We start from the raw sequence: 26,206 nt of genomic DNA, 5'->3' as shown, positions 1-26,206 counted from the left end.
TTGTTTTTTGAAGGGGATTATGCCCCTGTATGTTAAATGTAACTGTTAAGCTCATGTAAATATTTATTGGAGTAGGCTTCTGATTTTGTGTGTGTGTGCTACAAATACATTGCATATAGGTGCATATAAAGTAATATAAAATTAACATGCCAATACATTTATATGGCTAGAGCTGATTGCATCTGCTTGATGGCAATTTTACTCCCATCAGGATTTTTCTGTGTGAGTGAAGGTGGCGACTATTTGAGTTACAGATGCTGTGGCTCAGTTGCAAGGCGGATACGGTACCTTCCCCTGCAGGAGCATGTGGACTGTGTCAGCCACAGCTTGTGAGAAAACAGCCAGTGACAAGAGGAGAGGCAGTTGTATGCTGTACCACCAATTACTATTCTATTTAAGATGCAGTTAATTTGTTTCTGCTTCATTTAAGTACCTTGAAGCCTGGTTGCATATGACTTGTGGAGCTAAGCACTTATATACTGGAACTTGAGAAAAGCCATACTGCAACGACGCTACAGAAATGGTTCTGTTCCGGTCCATGTGGCTTTGTTTGCTTATTGTCCTTGTGTGGTGGCAGATGGAGGGGCAGTCATCTGCTGGGTTGGTACATAGCTGTCGTGCTGAGGCCTGCTCACTTGTGTCCATATGCACATTCTTGGTGCACATTGAATGGAACTTCTGCTAAAGGAGCATCCAGGTGCAAAATATCATAAATGTAATATCATCCTTTCCCTTGGGAACATCTCCCTACCACTAAAAGGGGTCATTGTTCCCTACCCCCTTCTGTTTGCAGTTGACATAGCTTAATAGCTTTGTATGCCTGACTGAGCCTGAGTCCCTGTGGTGAAATTTAAAATATGCAATAATTTAGCCACACCAATAGAAATCAAGCACAGCGCCTGGCTCAGGCCAGCAGTTCCCTACTGCCCAGGTATAGTCAGTCCTTCAGCTGTCCTCCTATGTAGCATATCTGCTTCTCAACCACTACTTCTACCCCACGGCCACAGGCTGGGCCTTCTCCATCTCTGGGACTGTCTTCCAGCTGATCCCTGCTCCTGTCCTTGCCTTCTAGAATCTGTTTTTTCATATAGCACCAGAATAGCATACATCTAGTGATATTTCTATCACACACAGACTCACAGAGCCCTTCCTAGTCTGGCCCTGCCTTCCTCCCTGGTTTGTCCCCTTGTCTCTCCCCTGCCACCAGACTCCAGCCACACTGAACCCTTCCTTCTTCCAACTTGCTGTGTGCTGTGCTGTTTCCTTTACTTAGAATACTATTCCATGGGGCTGGCATTGTGGCATAGTGGTTAAAGCTACCGCCTACAATGCCAGCATCCTGTGTGGTGACTATTCATGGCTCTGCTGCTCTACTTATGAATCAGCCCCCTGCTAATGTGTCTAGGAAAGCAGCAGAGGACAGCCCAAGTGATTGGGCCCCTGCACTCATGTAGGAGATCTGGAGGAAGCTCCTGGCTCCCAACTTCAATATGGCCCAATCCTGGCCACTGCAGACATTTGGGGAGTGAAGTAGTAGTTGAAAGGCCTCTCTCTGTGTCTCTGCCTTTCAAATAAATAACATAATTCTTTTAAAAAAAAGAAGGCTATTCCTTTTTCTTCTTGTAGTATTTGTTTATTTGAAAGGCAAAGCATCAGAGAGAGAGAGAGAGAGAATTTTCTGTCTTCTCTTTGCTGGTTTCTCCTCAAATGGCTGCAAAGCTGGGGCTGGGTCAGGCCGTAATCTCTGGAGCCTGGGACTCTGTCTGGGTCTCCTGCTAAGGACTTGGGCCATCATCTGCTGCCCTCCCAGGTGCATTAGCAAGGAGCTGGTTCAGAAGCAGAGCAGCTGGGACTTGAACCAGCCCTCAGTTATGGGTTGCTGGTATCACGGGTGGCAGCTTAACTTCCTGTGCAACAGCACCAACTGTTATCCCAGTAGGTTTCACAGGAGTGCTGTATACTTCGGAAATCTAAATATGTTTTGTTTGTTTGTTTGTTTCTCGCAGAGCTCTAAGAAGGAGCTGATGTGGAGGAGCAGCTGAGACAGTTCAAGATGACGACCACCGTAGCCACAGACTACGACAACATTGAGATCCAACAGCAGTACAGCGATGTCAACAACCGCTGGGACGTGGATGACTGGGACAACGAGAACAGCTCTGCACGGCTCTTTGAGCGATCCCGCATCAAGGCTCTGGCCGGTAAGTCTCCTTCACACCCGGACACAGGGGCCCAGGGCCTATATGGGCCTCTTGAAAACCATCCGCCCTGCCCTCACAGTGCCCGGTGTGAAGATGGTCTCTCCCCCGCTTACACGTGCCTCACAAGTGCAAGCTGACTGCGTCGTCAGGTGGTCAGTTCCATACTTGAGGAAGGTAGTCCCAGGGACCAGAGTGATTGAGAGCAAGGGTGATCACTGTAGCAGCTCAGGTACATCTGCCCTGACCTTCTAAGAACACTACTGTTTTTGACACATTACATTTTAAAATGTTAAAGCATATTTTACACATAAAAATTACACAAACTAACCTATGTACTTAGTGCCTGTACATATTAGCTGATATGTACCAAGGTTGGTTAGTGTCACAGGCAAGGGCTTTAGGTCTGAAAAGCAATAACTTAATCTGCTAAGAGCACGTGCCATGCTGTAACAGGTAAGTTTGCCATTGATTCATTAGCCTTGGTGGGAACGCATCCTCATTCTCTGTGCTCTCATTCCTTGTTGCCATCAAATACCTGAGCACATTTTCCCTGATGGCCCTGGTCGGGCGTGGAAAAGTTACACAGAAAATCAGGGAGGTGCTCTTATCACTCTACAAACTCCGCAGTACTGAACATATGTGAGCCAAGAGTTGAAGTGGATTGTATTCAAGGTCCTGCATTTATACTTTTGAGATTTCAAAGGAAATTGTTTCCAAGTGACGACAGTGGCTTTATGATTCTCCCTAATGCCCTCATGTGATTAGTAAATCAAGGTCATGACTCAAGCAGGTAAGTTTACCATTAATTGTAAATATAGATCATTTTTTGTTACCTTTATAATGGGACTCATTATAAAGAATGTATTGATTAGAAGTCTTTTGCTTTTCAACAAAAGGAAACTTAAACCAAAGTGGTTTCAGTGACAAAGATGATGTATTGGTCACAGAGTAGGCCAATGCAGCCGTTAAGCAAGACTTACAGCGTTTCTTTCCCTCTACTTGTTGGCCTTGCTTGTATGTTCACAAGCAGGCTGTCTATTCTGTACTCCTATTAGGGCTGCCCCAAGTCCCAGGCCACCTAGGCCTTCCTGATGTCCAGTAGAACAGAGCATGTGTGCTTTCCCATGGTCCTGGGATCAGCCTCACTGGCCTGATTGATCATGGCTTGGGTTGAAGGTTAGGATGTGTGGATTGACTTCATGTAAACAGGATGTACCTTGAGTGACAGTTTTGTTAGTCCCACCCAAACAGCTGGGCCAGAAAATGTGGAATATGACAGGAAGGAGGAAGAGAGGAATGGATGCTGGAGACGCAGCCAACTAAATGCTATAGGAAAATTATTCAGCTGCCTGAGGATAATTTGTCTTGAGTAGAGATGGATTAAAGATCTTTCTTGAACTTTCCTAAATGAATGATTTATCTGATAAACTAGAATTTACTCTAGACCTTATGGAACCTTATGGAAATCGTAATTCTGGCTTGGGCTATGGATTGATTTGTACCTTAACCCCTTCTGTTTCCTGAATCTTCATCTGAGCTTTCAGCCCAGTATGCTACTGATGATCAGTTACCTTTGGTTATGAGTCTTTTACTTCTGATTTCAGGCTGCTGTGTGTTCATTCGTTCGTTCTTTCTTTCTTTCTTTTTTTTTTTCTTTTTTTTTTTTTTGACAGGCAGAGTGGACAGTGAGAGAGAGACAGAGAGGAAGGTCTTCCTTTGCCATTGGTTCACCCTCCAATGGCCGCCACGGCCGGTGCACTGCGGCTGGCGCACCGCGCTGATCCGATGGCAGGAGCCAGGTGCTTCTCCTGCTCTCGCATGGGGTGCAGGGCCCAAGGACTTGGGCCATCCTCCACTGCACTCCCGGGCCACAGCAGAGAGCTGGCCTGGAAGAGGAGCAACCGGGACAGAATCCGGCGCCCCAACTGGGACTAGAACCTGGTGTGCCAGCGCCGCAAGGCGGAGGATTAGTCTAGTGAGCCGTGGCGCCGGCCTGTTATCTCATTTTAAGTACAATTTTACTTGTAAACTACAAAGCAGCTCCTTGCTCTTCGTATTTGTTCTTTCCTACAGATTCAGAGGAGAGCCCCCAGCTTCCTGTAGTGTCAGTCATTTGTCCTTACCTTGCTAGGATGTTTATCTGGGTCCCTGGTCAACTGTATCCCATTAAGTGCTTTTGCACTGTTCTAAATGCATTGCGTATGTGACAGCCCCCTACTAATTGTATAAGAGAGCTTCTTATGGTCTACATTGTATAGATGAGGAAACAGACACAGTGAGGTGGAAACAACTTGCCCAAAAGCTCACTGCTGGAACATTAGTCTGAGAACCACGAAGAAGCACAGGAATGACATTTTGCTGTGTTTGTATCTGGCAGAAATGGAGACAGAAGCATTTTCTCAAAGTTGAGAAAAATTTCATCTGCTAACACTTCAACTTGTAAAATTTAAGACTTAAATATATTTTAAGAAAATAATTTCTCCTCAGCCTTTGGCTAAGATCAAGTGTATGTGTGGAGAATAATTGGAATTAATACTGACTCCCAGCCACATACTCAAAAGTTTTATTTAGGTTTCCAAAATATCATCATATCACCTTGTAAAAGGCATAAAAAGTTGTTGAGATACTTTACATGTTGTACTACTTTTGACGTATGTGTCTTTCTCATATACAGATGACTGATAAGATACATACTTAACGCCTAAAATTGAACGTGGGGTAAAATCATGATAGGTGGTTCCTCGCCGCTTTCCATGGCGTTTCCAGTGACAGCTGAGAAGGAAGAGCATCGGTCAGTGCTGTCGAGTAGCACAGATCATGTCGGGCTGTTTAGTTTTGAGGCAGTGCACGTTGCAGGGATTTTTATGGCTTCTGTCATTTATCTCCTGCGTGTCATTGTGGCATGCCTGCATTCCTGACCTCTCACCGAATCACCTCAGTGTTGTAGAACGTGGGGTGATTCAAAACAAGCTGAACTTTTTGGAAACTTAACATTTTATTTGAAATAAAACATAAAGTTTGACCCTTAAATGTCAAAGGCAAATATTTTCTTTTTACAAGTGAAAAGTATTTGTGATTGTGGCTTATATTTTGTAGAGTCATCACAAATTAAAGGAAGTAGGGGAATAAGTCTTAAAATGTTTGAAAATATTGATAAAAGCAATCAGAATTAATATCTGTATATCAATAGTACTCATAAATAGTGAAGAAAAAATTGGGAAGATATCCACGAAAATAAATAGTGTTTATTTCTGAGTGACGTTTCTGTGTTTAATTTTTTCTTGAAATAAAATCTGAACTATCTGAACTATTTTGTAATTAGAAAAAAGGCATGAAAACATCTTAAACATCTAATACTACATCCAGATATCTAAAAAATATTATGTATTTATTTGAGAGACAGAAAGAGATACACAGAGTTCCATCCCTGGGTTCATTCCACAAATGTCTGCATTCCCAGGGCTGAAGTCAGGAGCCAGGAACACAATCCCGTCTCCCTCCTGGGTGACCTGATCCATCCCAGGGTGTGCATCCTCCCAGGGTGTGCATTATCAAGAGGCTGGAGTTGGGAGCCAAAGCCAGGACTCAAAACTAGGTACTCTGATGTGGAATATGGGTGTCCTAAGTGCTAGAATAAACACCCACTCCTTTCATGGGATTTAAAATTTCCTGAGTAAGATATTTTGGTTAACATATCCAAAATAGTATTGTATCAACATGTAACTAACTTAAAAATGTTAACAGTGAGGTTCCTTACGTTTTCTATAGTAAGTTTTCAAAGTCTAGTACAGTACATCTCAAAGTATACTACCCAGATACTTGGTCAGTGGTCACATATGGTCAGTGGCTATTGATTTGGACAATGCATTCCAAGTGCCTTCACATAGATATTTTTTATTGCCTAAACTTTTTTGAAAAATACTTATCTATGTATTTGAGAGGCAGAGCAACAACAGATGGAGAGAGAGAGATGGATCTTCTGTCCGCTGGTTTATTCCCCAAATGCCCACAACAACCAGGCCAAAGCCAGGAGCTGGGAGTTGTATCTGGGTCTCCCACATGGGTGGCAGGGGCTCAAGTACTTGAGCCATCTTCTGCTGCTTCCTAGGCACATTAGCAGGGAGCTGGATCAGAGCCAGTAGCTGGGACTTGAACTGGAACTCTGATGTGGGGTGCTGGCTTTGAAAGTGGTGGCCTAATTTGCTGTACCACAATGCTGGCTCCTCGGCTGAAACTTTAAAGCCCACACTGGTTCTGCAGGATCTATAAAATACCTGTCAAGAGTTTGGCATTGGGTCTGTTTATGAAGCAGTATATAGTTGGCTAAGTGCGAATTTAAATTCTTATGAGGAATAATGCATGAGTTGAACAGTTATTTAAAAAGTAAACACTTCTCCTTTTTCACATTCCAATACTAAACTTTTATGAACTAGATGCAATGTAACAACAGGTAAATCCCTTACCAGTGTCTACACTGTGCTCTTTCAGATGAACACCTCAGAAAAATACAAAGCAACTATTAAAATGCATATTCAAAGGTTTCCCACCCCCATCTGACTCCCCATGTGATTCAAATGTAGACCCCACTTAAGAGAGATACTTTTCTAGGCCATAGCCTAAGTGTTCCCAGTTAACACTCATTCCTTATGTTTTGTTGTTGTTTGTTTTGTTTTTTGTTTTTTGAGTATCCCCATTGAAGCGAAAAGTCAGCTCTTTATCTCTCCTTTAAAATATTAGTCTGACCTTTCCTCTAGTAACCAGGTCACAGCTTATGTTCTGATATCTGGACACCTAAGAAGCCTTACTGTTCTGCCCAAACTGAGTATTGTGCTGTCTCCTGGCAGGAGGAACACACTCTTGTCATCCCTGGCCTCATTACAAGCCCTGTCTGGATGGATCCGCCTCATCATGGAAGTGATTGAGATCTCTCCCATCTGCCCCCATCACTGTTCCGTGCCTTGTAATTTGTAATCAGTAAGAGGGCAGAAACCTTGTCTGGGCCTCAATTAGCTCTGTAATGCTAATTAAAGTTAGTGTGGACACTTGAAAAATATGTCCTAAAAAATTATGCAGTTGCAAATAAAAAAAAAATCAGGCCCAGGGTTTGCTCTGGAGGGAAGTGAATTCCACAAAGTGAGAATTAGAGCTGAGTTTGCCATAAATTTTTCCCAGGTGACTGCAAATTTCAAGTTATCATTCAAGTTATGTACTTAAATTTTTTGCTTAATCCCAAATTGATAGAGCTGCACATATATGGAGAAAACCAGCTATTAAAGATTTTTAAGTTTACCTTTTTGTGAGATATCTTAATTCCTTTTCTGCATATAATCATGAGTATTTTAAATTAGATGGCTTAGATACTGGCTTTGTGTTTTTTACAGTCACATGGAATACAGTGGCTTTATTCAGAAACCTTCTGGAAGAAGCATGATTCCACAGTCAACGCCCTCATGCCACCAAAATGAATAATACAATGATAGATAAAATATGTGACTTCCTTCTAGTGAACGTGCAGCCTGCTGTTACTAGGTGGATATCTATAAAACGTGATTCCCAATAATTAAGAACAAATAAAGCCAATGTATGGGACGCTACATATGATACAAGTGCAGGGTCTGAGCAATGTGTAAAGAGTGCTGGGACTTGGAGAGAGGAGGCTGGGATGCAGGCCTTGTCGTAGCTGTCTCAGTGTCCACTGTGCAGTCCCTGGGGACTCCTCCCGGTAACGTGCTCTGCTGCAGATGCTGTGCCATCTCAGTCTTGGACTCTCTCATCAGGGTCAGCCAGGGCTTTGCTTTCTTCTTCTTTGCCTGCCACTGCGCTCAGACTTGACACTTTTATGTCCCACAGGAAAGAGAAAGCTGCTTGCGTGATGGATTGGGTTTTTACAGTCGAGATTAACAGGGATTTAAAAGCTATCCATTATTTTCCTCATCCAGTTTTGAAGCTGTTTCTCTAAATTATGCATTGTTGAGGATTAGTCGTAAGGGAGGCATGGTCCCTAGCACATAGTAAAAACACCACCATTGGCTGTGAAATCTGAATTTAAAAGAGTGTTTCTGTAAACAAGAGGCTTATGAAAGCTGTTGAGAAGAAAGTCTGTTTAGATCATTACATGGAGTCCCAGATTATACTCTCCATTTATTTTTCATATACAAATGGCTCCAGTGGTTTTTCTGGCTATAGAAATGCAGGGACCTCCTCTTCCTTTTAGGGGGTCCAGTTTCCTTCCTATCCATCCCCTTTCTCCTCACCTGTGTAGACTCAGTTCCTCTGACCTCCGCTATCTAATTTCACATCATCTTCATCATCAAAAGAAATCCCCCGCATGTCAGCAGCCACTTCTCGCTTTCACTCTGCCTCTGGTTCTCAGGCAGCCACTACTCGATGTTTGATGCTATAGATTTGCCCTTTTGGACATTTTACTTAATCAGAATTATAGAACGTGTGGCCTTTCGTGACGCTTCTTTTGCTTAGCAAAGCATTCATCCATGTTGTCTCCTCGTTACTTAATTTTCCTCTTTGCTCTTGAATACAGTTCATATTGGTGGATTAGAGAGAAGGAGCAGAAAACACCATAAAGGGTATCAGCACCACAATATGATTTTTATTTGGTGATTGCCTGGAAATAGATGGCAGATATATTGTAGGTAATCTGAAAGTACTATATATCTAGAAATGTTTTCTTATTCCCTGATGCAATCATCAAAAAAACCTGTTGGTGGGTGGATGGTGTCTCCTGTGGCCGTATTTGTTACCTTTATCTAATTCACATAGATAGTCTAGCTCCTTTGCTAGTTTTTAAACCTAAGTGAATCAATGAGCAAGTACCATTGTATGAAGATAAATGGAAAGAATTTAATTTACATACAGGACATTTATAGAGTCCTGTATACTTAAAACATGTCACATGTTAGAAGCTAACTGAAAATGTCATTTTATGATTTAACAATATACTTCAAATATCTAAACTTTCATGTGACCATCATTTTCAGTGATACTGTTCAATTTAGTTCTCTCATTTTTAGGAAAAAATTGATGCTGGGCAGATGCTAGTTTTGTAAGTTAGGTTATGATTTTTTAAAAGATTTATTTATTTAGAAGGTGGAACTACAGAGGCAGAGAGAGAGAGGGAAAGAGAGGTCTTCTATCCACTGGTTCACTCCCTAAATGGCCACAATGGCCAGGGCCACATGTTGTAGAGGCCCAAGCACCTGGGCCATCTTCTTCTGCTTTCCCAGGCAATAAGAGAGAGCTAGATAAGAAGTGGAGCATCTGGGACTTGAACTGGTACCCGTATGGAATGTTGGCACTGCAAGTGGCAGCTTTACCCACCATGCCACAGTTCTGGCCGCAGATTGTGATTTCTAACACTGTATCAATTAAATAAAGTAGCTTTTATTATTTAACTATAAATGTGTAGTAGTTTTGACATGATGACATTAACAGTAATCCTGTGTATGGGGTAGGGGAGTCTGGGGAAGAAGGTACCTAAGCATCTGGTCTGTGTCTACTGATTGGTTTCTCTATAGAGAATCCTGCATTTACCATTATTTTGGTTAGTTCTTTGGGATTATAAGTGACAGAGGTTCATGGAACTGAAGTGGTAGAGTTGGGGCAGGAGAAGAAGAGGGTTATTACTGTTTTCAGGCCAATGAGCCTCAAAAATCCACGTGACTGGGGCCATTGTAGAGCATTCTTTGTGTCTTGTTCATTGGGGCCTTCTGTTGAGTGACATTGTCTGTTCATTCTTTTTTTTTTTTTTTTTTGGACAGGCAGAGTGGACAGTGAGAGAGAGAGACAGAGAGAAAGGTCTTCCTTTTGCCATTGGTTCACCCTCCAATGGCTGCCACAGCTGGCACACCTCACTGATCCGAAGGCAGGAGCCAGGTGCTTCTCCTGGTCTCCCCATGGGGTGCAGGGCCCAAGCACTTGGGCCATCCTCCACTGCACTCCCTGGCCACAGCAGAGAGCTGGCCTGGAAAAGGGGCAACCAGGACAGAATCCAGCACCCCAACCGGGACTAGAACCTGGTGTGCCGGCGCCGCTAGGTGGAGGATTAGCCTATTGAGCAGTGGTGCCGGCCGTCTGTTCATCCTTAACTCAGCTTACCTATGACTTTGGCGCACTCTAGTTGTAACTCCACCTCTGACCTCACTGCTAGAAGATTTGATGTCTCAGTTTTCTTTAGTATGGATTTCTGTTAGGTTGAGCATGGAGATAGCATTCTAATCTTTTTATACAAGGTCATGACTAGCTGTGTACTTAAAAATGGTTCCTTTTAGAAAGGACCCTCGAGCATTGGTAAAGCCAAGATGTCATATGTAAGAAACATTCTGGTCCCATCCATCCACAGCTAAGAGAGCACATAGCTAGCATTGGAGGCTGCAGTTAGTATGTCTAATGCAGCAGAATTGTGACCCGGTAGAGGAAAGCACTTGATGTTAGGACTTCGAGGGAAAATACTGGAATCTCGTATGTGATGAAGGGAAGAGCCAAACAGCTGAACTGAGGAAAGGGAAGAGGGCGTATGGGCTGGCAGAACAACAGAGATTAAGGCTTTCCGTTCCTCAGACTCGTGTTCTTAGCTTCCTCCTGTGAAGAGGCTTCTGTCTTTGTCCCATAGGTGGTCTTCCAGATGGCAAGAGACATGACTACCATCTGCTCCTGGGGTTTGCTCTCTACCACTGCGTCCATTTCTTTAGTTCCAGTTGGAAACCTGGGAGTGTTTGGGGGGAGCGGGGCTGTAGTTTACTAGGCTTTGGTCAAGTTGGCTGTGCCTGGACCAGTGAGCTGTGCTGTGGGCATGGAGGGATGGCAGAGCACAGCAGCTGTCTCTGAAACACTTGGAGCTGTTCCCCAAGAGTGGGGAGCGGGGCTGGGAAGAGGACAATACATAGCGATCAATGTTCTCGCCACGTTTTATGGACGATTGATGTTCTTGATTCAGAGATGCAGAGGTTTTATAAAATGACAAGGTGATGTTCACTTTGTTTTTTTTTTTTTTTTAGGAAAAAAAAGCAATAATGGAGCTCTTTGAAGATCTTTAAATAACAGACAAAGTTAACAAAGAGAAACAAACATTAGCATTTCAGTGTTTAGAATATGCTTCTAGCAAGATACCTTAGTTTGCACCTAGGTTATTAACTTGTGAGTTTGGAGTGGTGATTTTGTGACTTGGAAACACAGTCTATCCTAAACTTCCTTCTGTGGGGGCCTCAGGTACCAAGTGTCATTCTGTTTTGTTGTTGTTGTTTTTAAGATTTATTTATTTATTTTTTTCTTATTTGAAAGAAAGAGTGATGGAGGCAGAGACAGAGAAAGATCAAGACCTTCTGACCACAGGTTCACTCCCCAAATTGCACAATGGCCAGGGCTGGGCCAGGCTGAAGCCAGGAGCCAGAAACTTCATCCAGGTCTCCCACATGGGTGCAGGGGCCCAAGTAGCTGGACCATCTTCTGCCACTTTCCCAGGCACATTAGCAGGGAACTGGATTGGATGCAAAGCAGTCAAGATTGGAACTGGTGCTCCAGTATGAGATCCATGACTCATACAGCAGGTTCACCCACTGTGGCACAACAGCAACTGGTAAGCACTGTTCTTAGAGTGGAGTAGGAGCCTCGTCCTAGAGCACAATTCCAGATTTTTCAGTAGTGCAGTGACAGAAGTACTGTGTTAGCCAGTTCCTTACCTGCGTGGAAACTGTTTTTGCAGAGTAGACCATATATACAAAGGGGCTTCCAAAAGTTCATAGAAAAATAGAATTAAAAGATAATGCAGGGGCCTGGCACTATGGCGTAGCAGGTGAGGCTGCCGCCTGCAGTGCTGGCATCCCATATGGGTACCAGTTCAAGTCCTGGCTGCTCCACTTTTGATCCATCTCTCTGCTATGGCCTGGGAAAGCAGTAGAAGATGGCCCAAGTCCTTGGGCCCCTGCACCAGCGTGGGAGACCTAGAAGAAGCTCCTGGCTCCTGGCTTTGGATTGGTGCAGCTCCAGCTATTGGAGCCATCTGGAGAGTGAACCATGGGATGCAAGATCTCTCTCTCTCTCTCTCTCCCTCCCTCCCTCTCTTTCTCTCTGTGTGTAACTCTTTGAAATTAATAAATACATCTTTAAAAAAAAAAAAAAGATAATGCAGGAGCCAGCATTGTGGTGCAGATTAAACTACTGCCTGCAAAGCCGGCATCCCATATGAGCACCTGGTTGAGGCCTGGCTATTCCATTTTCAATCCAGCTCCCTACTAATGCACCTAGAAAGGCAGAGGAAGATGGCCCATGTGTTGGGACCCTGCAGCCGTGTGGGAGACCCGGATGGAGCTCCAGGCTTCTGGCTTCAGCCTGACCCAGCCCTGGCCATTGTGGCCATTTGAGGAGTAAACCAGCAGATGGAAGATCACTCTGTCTTTGTCTCTGTTTCTTCAGTCTCTCTCTCTGTCTCTCTCTCTCTCTGTTTATCTCTCTCTGAAATGTTGTCTTTCAAGTAATTAAATAATCTTAAAAAAAAAAGATAATGCAAAATATCCATGAGCTTTTTGAATCCTCCTCATACACAAAACAGTCAGTGAATGAGATAGTATTATATGAAAGTATTATTGTGGTGGTTCCTGAAACCTGGAATGTTAGCCTCTTTATCTTCTGGTTGATAAGCACGTCCATTTTCTAAAATTTTTATCTCTTCTGAATTCTCTCTTAACCTTCAAGGGAATTTGCTGAGCTATGATTTTTTACTTCTTTGCTGCAAGCCTGTGAATTTTCAGAACTCTTGAGAGTGATATAATTGAGTGATGGGAGCATGTAATTGGTTGAGACTGATAAGAATTTTTCCTTAAAGCTTTAAATTTTTCCAGACTCCTTAGATATCTTGAACATGTTTGTGAAGTTGTCTTATTAGACACAAGACTGTGTCTGTTGGCATCTTAAGAAACAAATGGACTGAAGTCACGGAGGTGCTGGACCATTTGCCAGGTCTGAGCCCCGGATTGCATTGCATGTTACCTATTGGGTCCCCCTGCAAGTCTGCAGGAAACCCAGGCTCTCTCCACTGGCTCTCTCCTGAGCTCCAGCCCCCTCCTGGAGTCGTCTTGCCTGTGTAGTTCACACTGACCTTTTCTCATCAAGAATCTTCTTTGGCCCTTGTTATTGTGCACAGAGTTCCTTGTGCATTGTTAGTTCATTGTGTGTGCTCAGATGGGTGTATCTGTCTCTCCAGCAATGGCCAAACTCGAAGATCATGACAATGGGTAATATTTCTTCAAGCTTCCCTACCACATCTCGTATAATTCTGAATGCAATTAGGTGCTTCAGCATGTGTCAGACTAGAGAACTGTTCAGAGCTACTAAATGTCAGTTCATTAGGGAAAATTTCCCCCTAGTATTTTTGTTACCTATGAAAGAGTTAGTTCTATGTGTTTAGAAGTTAAAATGTGTTGGCTTTGTACATGACAATGCATGAGTTGCAGAAAAGAAAATGCAAACACTATATGGAAGTGGACGATGAATGTTTCTTTCCCCAACTCTTTCCCATCCTACTTTCTGAAGATAATTCCTTTAGAAAGTTTAATTGATGCATCCCTTTTGAGATATTCTCCATGCACACTACTGAAGATACTGTTACGGACTGAAGGTTTGTATCTGTCTTCAAATACATATGTTGAAATCCTAACCCCAGCCCCTAAGGTGATGGTATTAGGAAGTAAAGGCTTTGGGAGGGAATTAGGTCTTGATGGCTGAGCCCTCCTGGATACGATTAGTGCCCTCACCAAAGGGACAAGGAGGTGATCCTTGCGCCTTCTAGCCTGTGACAGTGTAAGAAGATGGCAGCTGTCTATAAATCAGAAGGGGGGCCTTCACCAAAAACACAGCTTGCTGGCACCTTGACTTCCAGCCTCCAGAACTGTAGGAAATGGGATCCTGTTTCAGCATCCCGAATTAAGACAAGTATGTTTTCTAGTAGTAGACAGAAGCCAGGGGTGGGTGTTGTGCCGGGGGTTATGCTGCCACATCTCATATTGCAGTGCCAATTTGGAGGACAAGCTGCTCTGCTTCTGATCCAGCTTCCTGCTAATGCATCTTAGGAAGCAGCGGATAATGACTCAAGTGTTTGGGCCTCTGCACCTCTGCCACCCTTGTGAGAGACCTGGGAGTGGTTCCAGGCTCCTGGCTTTGGCCTAACCAAGCCCTCTTTGTTGTGGGCATTTAAGAAGGGAACCAGTGGATGGAAGATCTGTTTGTCTGTTTCTCCTTCTCTGCCTTTCAGGTAGATGGGAAAAAATAAACATTTTAAAAATAAACAAAAGCAAGAACAGTAGACTTTTTGAATCCTGGAGTTTAATCTTTGTCCTACAATTTTAACTTAGCAGAGCTGTTGGTGGAGTTTGGGGCATTGTTTTTAAACCCGTACAAGACATTGTAAAGTGGATCAGATGTCCTTCACACAGTGCTTCCAGACTGGCCCTTTGCCTCCTTTTGTACTACAAGTGTCTGACTTTGGGTTTTACCCTTTCTGGTGAATAAAGCTAAAGCTAAAAATTTGTTTAACTGTCTGTCCTGTCTTTAGGTCACTGGGACATTTCTAGACTTCTCCAATTCTTGCCTGTTTACTGCCCATATTTCCTAGAAACAGGTGCCTGTTCAAGGGCCTAGGAAGCACTCAGACCTAGTTTGGCCTGCAGTTTGCTTGCATTTTCTTAGGTTTTTCTCTTAGCCTTGTGCATGTGGATAGTTGCCTTAGAATTTAATGGTTCCGTTTCACAAGTGCTGGCCACCGTATTCCTCTGGGAATGCTGCACTGTGACAAGAACATAGGATGTTTAGTGGACATGGTGGCCAGGAATGATGGGGAATGGAATGTTACAGTTGTAGTATTTCAGCATCTAGAATGCTTCCATTTTCCTACAGCAGTCAAAGGCCATGCAGCCGTGTCTCAGCCTGATGTACAAGTGGAGGGTTGCTGTTGTCATCGCTGTTGTAACTGATGTAAAATGTAATCCTGTTTCTTTTAACCACAGCAGAAATAACCTAGTACCTTTGTCAATCGGCAGCAACATGTCATTTAGCCAGCTTGGCCTTGTGGTCAGTTTTTACCTTTTTCTGCAGCCAGGGAGATAGCCTATGTTTGATAATGTCATGGATTGAAAGTCCTAAAGCTGTTTTCTATACTGATAATGGAGAAATGAGTTCACAGACCAAACCCGTTATCCACTATTTGTCTCTACTGTGAACACAAAAAATTTTATACCTGGAGCTGGTTGCTTTGCAGAGGACTAGAGTGTGCTTCCAGCTTCGGCCCCACCCAGGGACTCCTAAAAGCATATCCACAGGATTGTGCTCATTGTCTCCAAGTATTTGAAGGCAGGCCAGGGTTAGCATGCATGCTTGTAAATAATGTAGAGGCATTCAAGACTGCCCTGAGAGATGGAGCGTGGAGAGGGGACAAGGCTGGAAGATTCACTTGATAATTATGTGAAACCCAAACCCTCTGACACTGAATTAGCAGGTGTGCTTGTGCAACTTTCTTTGTGCATTTAACCAGCTATAATATTCAGGTGTGCACATGTGTGAGTTTTTTTTTTTAACTCCCTCATGTTCAGGGTGCCATGTTAAGTGGTATACACAAAACAGTTATTGTCTAAACTTAATCTAATGGTGGAAGATGATATTTCTGTGCTTTTTATTTAAAAAAAAAAGTTTATTTTCATCTACATGATAGCCAGAGGGAGAATGAGATCTTCTATCTGCTGATGCATTCCCTAGATGCCTGCAACAGCTAGGGCTGGGCGAGGAGGAAGCCAGAAGCTCAGAATTCAATCTGGGTCTCCCACATGGGTAGCAAAGAATCACACATTCGAGCCATCATCTTCTGCCTCCCAGGCTCATTAGTAGGAAGCTGAATTAGAAGTAGAGTAGCCAGGACTAGAACTAGTACTCCAATTTAGGATGCAGGTTTACAAATAGCAGCTGTGCCACAATGCCCACCCCCCAGTTTTATGCTTTTTAAACTGAACGGAGGTCTTGAAAGTAGTTGTGATGATTGATTTAATCTGTAACTGACTTGAGATTTTGAAAGAAGAGCTTTTGACCATTTGAGAAATGTGTTCTACATGGGAGCTTAGTGCATTCATTAATGTACATACACGGGTATATTTATATGTGACTCTACACACATTTAAATTTCACAGTGTAGTGTTTACTTGTACTACCTGAGATGCCCTGTCATTGTCTATTGTTTTCCCACTTTCAAAAGTAGTAGTATTAATCCACAAATAAGACTTTATTACTAAAGGTATTGCAATACCCCGTGGTAGCAAGTACATTTCACTGTACCCCTAAATGGTGTCTTTATTTTAAACTTTATAAATTATACTCATTAGAGTGAGTCTTATTAATTTTATGTTTCATTCATTCATTATTGAGTAAGTAAAGTGTTTATTGAGCACCTACTATGTCCAAAGTCCTGTGGTTAGTATTAGAAATACATAGATAGGTTGATGAAATGAAATAGATCTGTCTCCAGCAGACAAGGTTCTCACAGGAGAGTAGCAGTGTCAGTAGATGGAAGGTAACTGCCAAGCGCTTGGTGCCATGAATGGGAGTCACATGCAGAACTTCAGAAAGAGCCCAAGATAGAACCGTGGAAGTGAAAGCCAGCGGAAGGAGTTGATCCCTTATGCTGCAGTCTGGTTTTCAAAGTTTAGCTCTGGAGAATTTCGATTTTCAAATTGAAATGTGTTTTTACTTATGTATGAACTACACATTTGCAGATAACCAAATGAAACCGAGGGAGGGCCCCCAGAGTTGTGCCTGCAGGGGTCCTGAGGCCCCTAGCGACCTCACTTGAGAAACCCTGAGGTGGGTTTCAGGGAATGGCAGAGGCCCGGTTCTGTCTCTGGAGGACATTGTTTCAGAACCCTGTGAAGGACATCTTAGAGAGGAGACTGTCAGTTCTCCCTGGGAAGAGATGGGCCCCGACACTCGGGCTGTGGCAAGGGGCTTGAGAGAGCAAGGACCTGAACTGTTGAGTGAGGATCCTAGGACTTGGTCTCCAAAGGGATGGGGAAGGGAGGAGAGAGGAAAAGGAGTTCGGTTTTGGTTATGGGAAGTCTCTGGATGTTGAATGCGTGATGCGGATGAGGGTCGTGTGGGGTTATTTTGGGCCAGAATCTGCAAGGCAGGACATGGGCTGGACTTTTTCTGTTCTTGGCTAATGTATAGCCTCTGGTTTTCAGGATTAAAATGAGTTTTCCTTGCTTTTAATTGTATTCTGTCCAGCCTACAGTAACTCCATGGCCCACGGTGCTGCCAGCATGCCTGTATGTCTGAATGCACACTGGAGCTGCTGTTAGAGCTGGGGCGTCCTGGGTGCTCCCAGGCGTGGATTCAGGCAGTCAGGAGTGCCCATCAGTATCAGGGCTGATACTGAGAAGGGACAGATGGATGGCTGAGGTCTCACATTAGATCCCTGCTGTGCCACACCAACTGTGAGACGATGTGCACGTTATTCTCTAGGATGAGACAGTGTCTTACTAATGGGATTGGTACAAGAATTTAAATTAGGAGCCAGCATTGTGGCATAGCGGGTTACGCCACAACCTGTGACACTGGCATAACCATGTGAGTGCTGGTTCAAGTCCTGGCTGTTCCACTTCCAGTCCAGCTCCTGGCTAATGCACCTGGGAAAGCAGTGGAAGATGCCCAAGTACTCGGGCCCCTGCCACTCGTGTGAGAGACCCGGATGAAGTTCTGGGCTCCTGGCTTCAGGCAGGCCCAACCCCAGCTGTTGTGGCTATTTGGGAAACTAGCAGATAGAAGATCTGTGTCTGTTCTCCTTGTCTCTCCCTCTCTCACTACAACTCTTCCTTTCAAATACATAAATAAATCTTTTTAAAAAGAACTTAAAATAACGTGAAAGCTGTCTAGCTTAGTGTCTGCACACAGTAGGCATGCATATGAGGTTTTAATTATTTCACTATGAAAATAGATCTTTTGAAGAGAAGGCTCCTTTCCTCTCCTTGTAAGGAGCCATTCTGTATTGATAAATATTAAAATAATGCAAGGTGAGAAGATTAGAAGTCAGAGTAGAAAAGCAGGAGCAAAGGGCACATGTTCCCATGGCCTAAAGACGTGAGTGATCTGTGGCTTTGTTTGCTGTGGTATTTAGAGGGAATTTATGAGGCTCCGTCCTTCTCCAGGGAGGCAGGAAAAGCACTGAAAAAGACTTCATTGCAAATATGAAGGTGGTGTTCACATGTGTATCTTCTCTTATTGCACTTCCATGTCCTAGATTTGCACTCAATGCACATTAAAATGATCCTGCATAATCCTAACATTTATTTAGAGAATGGTTGAGGGACAAAAATGCAATAAAATATTTTGAAACTTTTGATAAATTGATCCCTTCCCCTTTCCAAACAAATGACTGTGGTTGAGGGAGAGGGGCATGCTCAGTGTGGGAAACCCAAGTCCGACAGGCTGGCTCTTAGTGGAAAAGGGTGGGTCCTTCCTGGGGGTTATCTAGCCTGTTCCCCTTTGTTGAAACAGCTGTAGTTTGGTATCAGGGATAATAAAGAAGAAATATGACTGGATTTCCAAGAGGATTATTTATAATTTGTGTGTCACTTTCATCTCAGAGACCATTATAGAATATTATCATAATGAAAGTCTTTGGTAGGAGGTAGATCTCAATCTGGGATTTAGTATATTGGGCTGTTACTTGTGCTTGCCTACTTTAGTGGTCATATGGGCCAGAGGCTTCTGGGTTCCAGGGCAGTTGTTGAAAGCCTGTCATGCCCATCTTTGACTGACTTTTTTGAACCCCCTTGGGAGTTACCCTTCTTGACATTGGCATTTGCAGATTTTTGAATACCCTTTGATTCATATGTACCCAGGGATAGGGTCTTGTTTTTCTCCCTACAGTTACTCCATAGTAGAGAATTTTGAGTAAGATTTTGAGATACTTGAGTATCTCATCTATGACTTCAGTAGCGATTGAACTTACTAATACTTTTCCTGGGGGTTGTGCTATGGCAGAGGAGATAAAGCAGCAACCTACATATAGGCACCAGTTCAAGTCTCAGCTGCCGCACTTACAATCTAGCTCCCTGCTAATGTACCTGGGAAAGCAGCAGAAGATGGCCCAAGTCCTTGAGTCCCTGCATCCACGTGGGAGACCCGGATAAAGCTCCTCACTCCTGGCTTTAGTCTTGCCCAGCCCTGGCCATTGGCAGCCATTGGAGAGTAAACCAGCAGATGGAAGATTTCTCTCTTCCTCTCTGCCTTGGCCTCTCTGTGACTCTGCCTTTCAAATAAATAAAAAATCTTGGGGAAAAAAACAAACAAACAAACAAACAAACAAAAACAAAAAAACCTTTCCCAAGAGAGCCCAATATTACTTGCACATTTAACGGGACGGTTGAGAATGAGGTATTTTACAGAGTCCTTTCTTTCTGTCTCTAATTGTCAAACACAGGAGAAGCCTAGCCAGCTTAAATTGGGGGTGGGGGGGTGGGGTTGAGGATAGTAGAGGGGGGAACCCTAGGGGCCAGCATTTTGGAGTAGCAGTTAAACCACTGCCTGTGAAGCCAGTAACCTGTTGAGCTCTGGTTAAAGTCCTGGCTGTTCCATTCCCAATCCAGCTCCCTGTTAATGTGCTTGGGAAAGCAGTGGAAGATGGCCCAAGTGCTGGGCCCCTGACACCCACGTGGGAGACCTGGATGACATTGGCCTGGGCCAGCCCTGTCCACTTAGTCATTTGGGGAATGAACCAGCAGATGGAAGAGTTCTCTCTTTCTGTCTATCTCTCTCTCTGACTTTCAAATAAATAAATCAATTAAAAAAAATAAAAAGGGGGGCCTAAATGATCTATTTTTGCAAAGATCACAAACATATTTTTGTACTAAATAGGATACTAAAAATATGTGACAGTATGAATTATCTTACAAGATACACAGTCCATAAAATGCATCGCAGGGAATTAGCAGCTGGTATTCTGTTGTTTCCAAAGTGAGTTTTGGTCTCCTTTCCTGGTGGTTTCTGTGTACACAGTGAGATGTAGACCGTGTGTTGGGCTAAGGATGATAGCAACCTTTGTCCTGGTTGGGGAAATAATAACTGCCCTGTGACGCTGACTAAAGACTTAGTCTCATGTTAATTTTTTGTTAATGTTTTATGTTTGGTGAGTCAGAAATGCAGGCTGTTGTAGAGTGTTATTAACAAGAACCCAGTGGAACTTTGATTATAATCACTTCAAATTACAGACCTCTTTCCTGTGTAATGATTTTTGCCATTTAGCCTTCCATAATCTTTAATAGGCCAACTACAAGGGCAAGTGTTTGATCAGTAAGAACCTTGGTCGGCTGTTTCATGAGCCCTTGTTACACTAAAATTATGCCTAATGGCAAACTGTGTATGTGTCCACATAGTCAGGATGTCAGTATTCTGTAGCTGGATGAGCAGGTCTGAGTATTTCGGGAGAGTTGATGATGGGAGTATCACAAAACCTTTAGAGTGAGAAGTAAGGCTTGTCTGAGACCTGCCAAAGTGATCCTGTGCTCGTGTGGGCATTCTTGGGTGCGCACCCAGCACCCCTGAATTATATAACTGTGCACATGCCTGCTCAAATATGACGTGTTGCTGCTATTTCTAAGTTACCAATTTATTTCCTCTATGTTTTGGGGGACTCCATCCCAAAAATACCAACTAAAAAACATACCTACCAGGATTTTGAACAATTCCAAGAAGATCGCATTTGTAGAGATTACGAGGACTGACAGCAATGGTAATTCCGTGGTGGATGGAAGCTCCTCTACCATATTACACACAGTGTGAGACTTGGAGGCGCTTTGGAGCCACTAACTAATTGATGAGGTCTTCTGTTGTAAAAACGAGTTGGCAGGATTCCCAGTTAGTTGTTTCTTAAAGGTGGAAAAGGACTTGAAGGGATCAGTGTGTTGTTGGTCAGTAGCATTAGAGAATGTTTTGGTCAAACTTCAGAGTTAGAGACACAGAACATGTGGCTTTAGATCTGCAGTTTCTTCTCCCTCCTGGTGCTGCATACCTCCTGAGTCTTCACAGAAGCCTTTTTTTCTTTAAATTTATTTTTAGTTGTGAAAAGAGACATAGATTTTTAGCATCTTAGCCATTTTTAAGTGTCTAGTTCAGTTGTGTTAACTGCATTCTTGTTGTGCAACAGCTCTCTAGAACTTTTCCATCTTGCAAAACTGAAACTTTACACCCATCAATCAATCTCTCCCCTTCCCTCCCCCAGCTCCTGGCAAGCTTATCAGGCTACTTTCTGTTACCATGAGTTTTACTCTTCTAGCTACTTTATGTACATGCAATCATACAGCATTTGTCCTTTTCTGACTCACTGATTTCACTTCGCACAGTGTCCTCAGGATTCATCCATGTTGCATCATTTGACCAAATCTTCTTGATAAAGGGTGACTAATACTGTGTTGTGTTTTTATACCACGTTATTTTTACCCACTCACTCATCAGTGAACATTTCGGTTGTTTCTACCTCCTGGCTGTTGTAAATAATGCTACAAGGAACGTGGGAATGCAAGTATTTGATATCCTCTTTGAATTCTTTTGGATATAAACCCAGAAGTGGGTTTACTGGGGCATTGGGTAGTTCTTTTTTCTTTAAATTTTCTTTGATTTTCATTTATGAATGGAATAGAGAGACATACACAGAGATCTTCTGTCTACCGGTTTGCTCCCCAGATGCCTTCAACAGCCAGGGCTGGGCCAGACCCAGGACCCAGTGTGAGTCACCCATGTGGGTATAGGGACTCACGCACTGAAATCAGAAGTGGAGCCAGGGCTTGAATCCAGAGACTCTGATATGCAATGTGGGCATCCTAAGTAGCATCTTAACCACTGTACCAAATACCTGCCTCTCTAGCCTCTCTGGTTGTTTAATTTTGTATTTTTACATCCATACTGTTTTCCATAGTGACTATACCATTTACATTCCCATTGACAATCACAGGAATTCTGATTTTATCACAAAATTTCTTTACATCCTTTTGCCCTGGAGGTGAAAGGCAGCCAGAATTCAGAAGGCCTGTTCTCTAACCTCTGGTTTGCTGGTTACTTCCCTGTGGCTCTCAGGACACATGGCCAGTGCCTCATTTCTCTTAGCCATGAATGAGATGGTTGGCTTAGCAGAATTTTGAAAAGCTGTCATTTTTAAACTGTGAAGCATTAAGTTATGCTTATTTCCTCCAGGAGGGATTCCCTGATTGATGATCTCTCCTTCTCAGAAACTCTACACCAGTATTCTTAGCCTCCCTTGTTCTGGCACCTCTTATATCTTTACAAGTAGGATGCACTCTGTGGTTCACCATCTGGTGGCACCTTCCTCACAGAGCCATTGCTTTCTTCAGTCTTCAGAAATGGCTAAATCATTTTGAACAGCTGTTTCGTGCAGGATATTGGGGTAGGGAGTCTGGGGGTGTAGGTTGTATAAGACTTGCATCTGCCCTCAAAGAACTGACATGTTAAGAACATCATATCCAGGGAACCACTGAGGTTTTCCCTTTCACATCCCTTGGATTTTAGAGAGGGCACTGGAGAAGTCTAGGAATTATCCCAGGTCACACCATGGGTGGCAAAGCTGAGACTGCAGTCCACTTTTCATGGGTCTGTGTCTGGTGTATTTTCCATTATTTTAATTAAGTAGATAAGACTGGTGCACAAGAAGAGATAAGCAGTACCTGGAGACAGTATGTAAGAGGTGCCAGACAAGGAGGCTGGCAGCACTGGTATAGGGTTTCTGAGGAGGGATCATCAGTTCAACTGGGATAATCGGGGACTCCTTCTTGGAGGAGGGAGGGTTTTGAGTCAGGCTGAAAGATGAGTAGACTTCAGCCTAGGAGGAGAGGGGTGCTCCCAGAGCAGAGGCATGGAAAGCGCCAGTGAGGTAGTGAGGTGTTGAGAGGTGATGAGGTTGGCTGGAACAGAGGGACAAGGAGGATGAGGGGGAGGGGGCGGACATTTGTAGAGCAGCTGTCTCCAGTGCTTTACTGTGTTGCCCCAGCAGCCTGAGCATGGCAATGATAACCTGATACCCATTTGCTGAGGGCATCACTTTCTCCTCACCCTATTGCTGTACTTGGGGACCCATTCTCCTTACAGTGTAAGTCATTTTGATCCAGTAGGAAATGAAGCAATTTAAAATGGACAGAAAAGGTGCCGGCATCGTGGCACAGTGGATAAAGCCGCTGCCTGTGACACTGGCATCCCATATGCATGCCGGTTTGTATCTGGGCTGTTTCACATCTGATCCAGTTTCTTGTTAATGGCCTGGGACAAGTTGCAGATGATGACACAAGTATTTGGGCCCCTGCACCCGTGTGGGAGACCCGGATGAAGCTCCTGGCTCCTGGCTTTCACCTGACCTGGCGCTGGCCATTGAGGCTACCTGGGGAGTGAACCAGCAGATGGAAGACCTTTCTGTCTCTCTCTGTCTCTGTCTCTAGCTGTCTCTCTCTCTAACTCTGACTTTCAAATACATCTTTTTTTTTTTTTTTTTTTTTTTTTTTACAGGCAGAGTGGACAGTGAGAGCGAGAGACAGAGAGAAAGGTCTTCCTTTGCCGTTGGTTCACCCTCCAATGGCTGCCGCGGCCGGCGCACCGCGCTGATCCGAAGGCAGGAGCCAGGTGCTTCTCCTGGTCTCCCATGGGGTGCAGGGCCCAAGCACTTGGGCCATCCTCCACTGCACTCCCTGGCCACAGCAGAGAGCTGGCCTGGAAGGGGGGCAACCGGGACAGAATCCGGCACCCCGACCGGGACTAGAACCCGGTGTGCCGGCGCTGCAAGGCGGAGGATTAGCCTAGTGAGCCGCGACGCCAGCCTTCAAATACATCTTAAATAAACTGGAGAGCAAAGACTGAAGGGGTGTGTGTTCAGTCAAGAAGGTCTCATAGGCAGCTGGTAGTAGGTTGTTTTTTTTTTGCAGAGAGCCTGGAGCTTGCCTCCCACTTAATGGGCAGGCAGCTGGTGGGGCTCGGTGCTCCTGAGCGACTGGGCTGTCCATGAATTATTCAGAGCCTGTGCCCAGTCAGTCGCTGCCCCGGGAAGTCCTGTGGGAAGGAGGCTGTGCTATCTCCCTGAGAGATCGGCAGCAGCTCAGGTGCTGAGGAGGAAGAAGTGACGGCATCCTGAAGATATTTCACATTTTAACATGGCACGGCTGTACTGGTTGTTCCATATCCCTGCAACTGGATAATCGGGGCCTGTTTTTCAAAGACAAAGAAATTACACTCATACCCCCAATTAATACATACAGTAAACCACATCTTGTGTTGGCTTGGCACATTTTGGCAAGGATTTGCCTAGAGGCAGTGTTAAAATTGCACAGATAAGACAGTATAGGAGCTCAGAGCATCTGTGTGGCAGGAACCCCACTGTGCTCTGCCAGGCCCAGAAATGCAGTTGCTGTTCCACTTAGTGCTAGTCACAGCAGGTACTATTCTAACTGTCACTGTCTGTAACCTGGTGTGTGTTGCATGCTGCATCACTGTATTTTGAATGCCTGGCTGTGTGTGTCCTGTTTTATCAACTAGATTGACAATGCCTAGAGAGAGGAAATTACTTCTGAGAACCTTGAGGGTCGCTTTGCTGGTCTGTGCTCCTGGATGGGTTCACATTGGTTCTCTGTAGGGGTGGGGCACATGTCTTCCTTGAGGTTTGCATTCCCCACTGCTGTGTGTCCTTCGCCCTCCAGATGCCTGTTCAGTCTCTCTCTTTACCTGTTCTCATTGTAGTTCATGAAAAAGGCAACAGGTGTGCATGCCTAATGGCAGAGGCAAATGGCTTATTTTCATAAAGGACAGGTTTGCATTTCCTCGTTTCCCATTTCTTTCCCACAAGCTATGCTATCTGGGGAACAGTGTCTTCTGGCTACCGCATTTGCCTCCTTGTAAAACTCTGGTCTGCAGTTTCTGAACACCTGTGTGTGCACCAATCTTTTGCCCTGACATTTTAGGTAGGAAAGAACCAGGAATCCTAGGCAAGAACAGGCCTTGTCCCAATTACATTCCTAGGAGATTCTTTCCCTTTAAAAAACCATTCTACCTTTATCAGAGGAGTATAGTCATGGCTGTGGCTGGCGTGACAGTCACAGGCATAGCAACACCTGTTTGCTAAAGGTGGGGCCTCTGAACAGAGACTTGATAACAATGCAAGGATAGGCTTGGCTAGGGTAGAAAATAGAATAAACTGCATTCCTTCCCCCAGGATCTTGAGTGCTTGTTTTGAGTATTTGCTGTTTTTCTCCTTTTCTGCAGTGGTGTCACGTGCTTTGAATTCACTTCTGATACGACCAGCTGGACAAGAAAAGGGGAAAGGATGTGAATGGATGTTCAGTTTTTCCTACTTTTTCATATAACTACATATCAATTGTGCATGTGTGTATGTGTGTGTGTGTGTGTTTGTATGGGGGGGTGGGAAGTATAGAAGGACAGAGCCATTCATATTCTAAACAAAATAGATTGTAAACAAAATCATTATGGATGGAAAATATCTTTATTCTTCTCTTTTTTCTTTAAGTTACTCTAAGTCCCAAACTATCAAATCTGATAGCTCCACCTTAAAGAAACTTGGCTTTTCTGAAAACGTACTGTATTCTCTCTCCGAAGTGTTACTGCTTTCTAGCTTGATTTTTGAGTATGCCTTTCCCAGGGCATAATGGGGTGAGTTAAAGAGAAGGGAATAGGTTGTGTGAATACTTTCAGGAGGAGGACTGTCCCTGACACTGAGAAATGTCCGTGTCCCCAAATCCAAAAGGGTGACCAAGCCTGTCTCAGGATGTTTCTTCTGTCAAAAATATATCCTTTCTTCAATGAGATTTCTCCACTACCAGATAAACGAACCAAGCAACTGGGCATACCACCAAGAGATCCAGCCAAAAATAGAACACAGAGGAAATTATATGAAGTTTCCTTTTCCTACCAAAAGAACAGTTTTCAAAAAGTACTACTAGTGGGGCAAATGTTTG

At 43.9% G+C, this 26,206-nt stretch overlaps 1 protein-coding gene across 6 annotated transcripts in view; it reads left to right on the top strand.

Moving 5' to 3' along the window:
* Positions 1–26,206, top strand: part of SPTBN1 (spectrin beta, non-erythrocytic 1) — a 213,234-nt gene that overhangs the window by 68,355 nt on the left and 118,673 nt on the right. For all 6 annotated transcript variants that reach the window (XR_011386645.1, XM_051838931.2, XM_051838933.2 and 3 more), the window contains exon 2: positions 2,007–2,201. Coding sequence is in view for 5 of the 6 variants with exons in the window: in XM_051838931.2 (XP_051694891.2) it covers positions 2,054–2,201 (148 nt within the window). In the remaining variant the exon portion in view is untranslated. The remainder of the gene's footprint in view (positions 1–2,006; positions 2,202–26,206) is intronic.

This window comes from Oryctolagus cuniculus, chromosome 2 (assembly GCF_964237555.1).
Source record: "Oryctolagus cuniculus chromosome 2, mOryCun1.1, whole genome shotgun sequence".
Taxonomy (NCBI): Eukaryota; Metazoa; Chordata; class Mammalia; order Lagomorpha; family Leporidae; genus Oryctolagus; species Oryctolagus cuniculus.
This window is presented reverse-complemented; position numbering and strand designations above follow the sequence as displayed.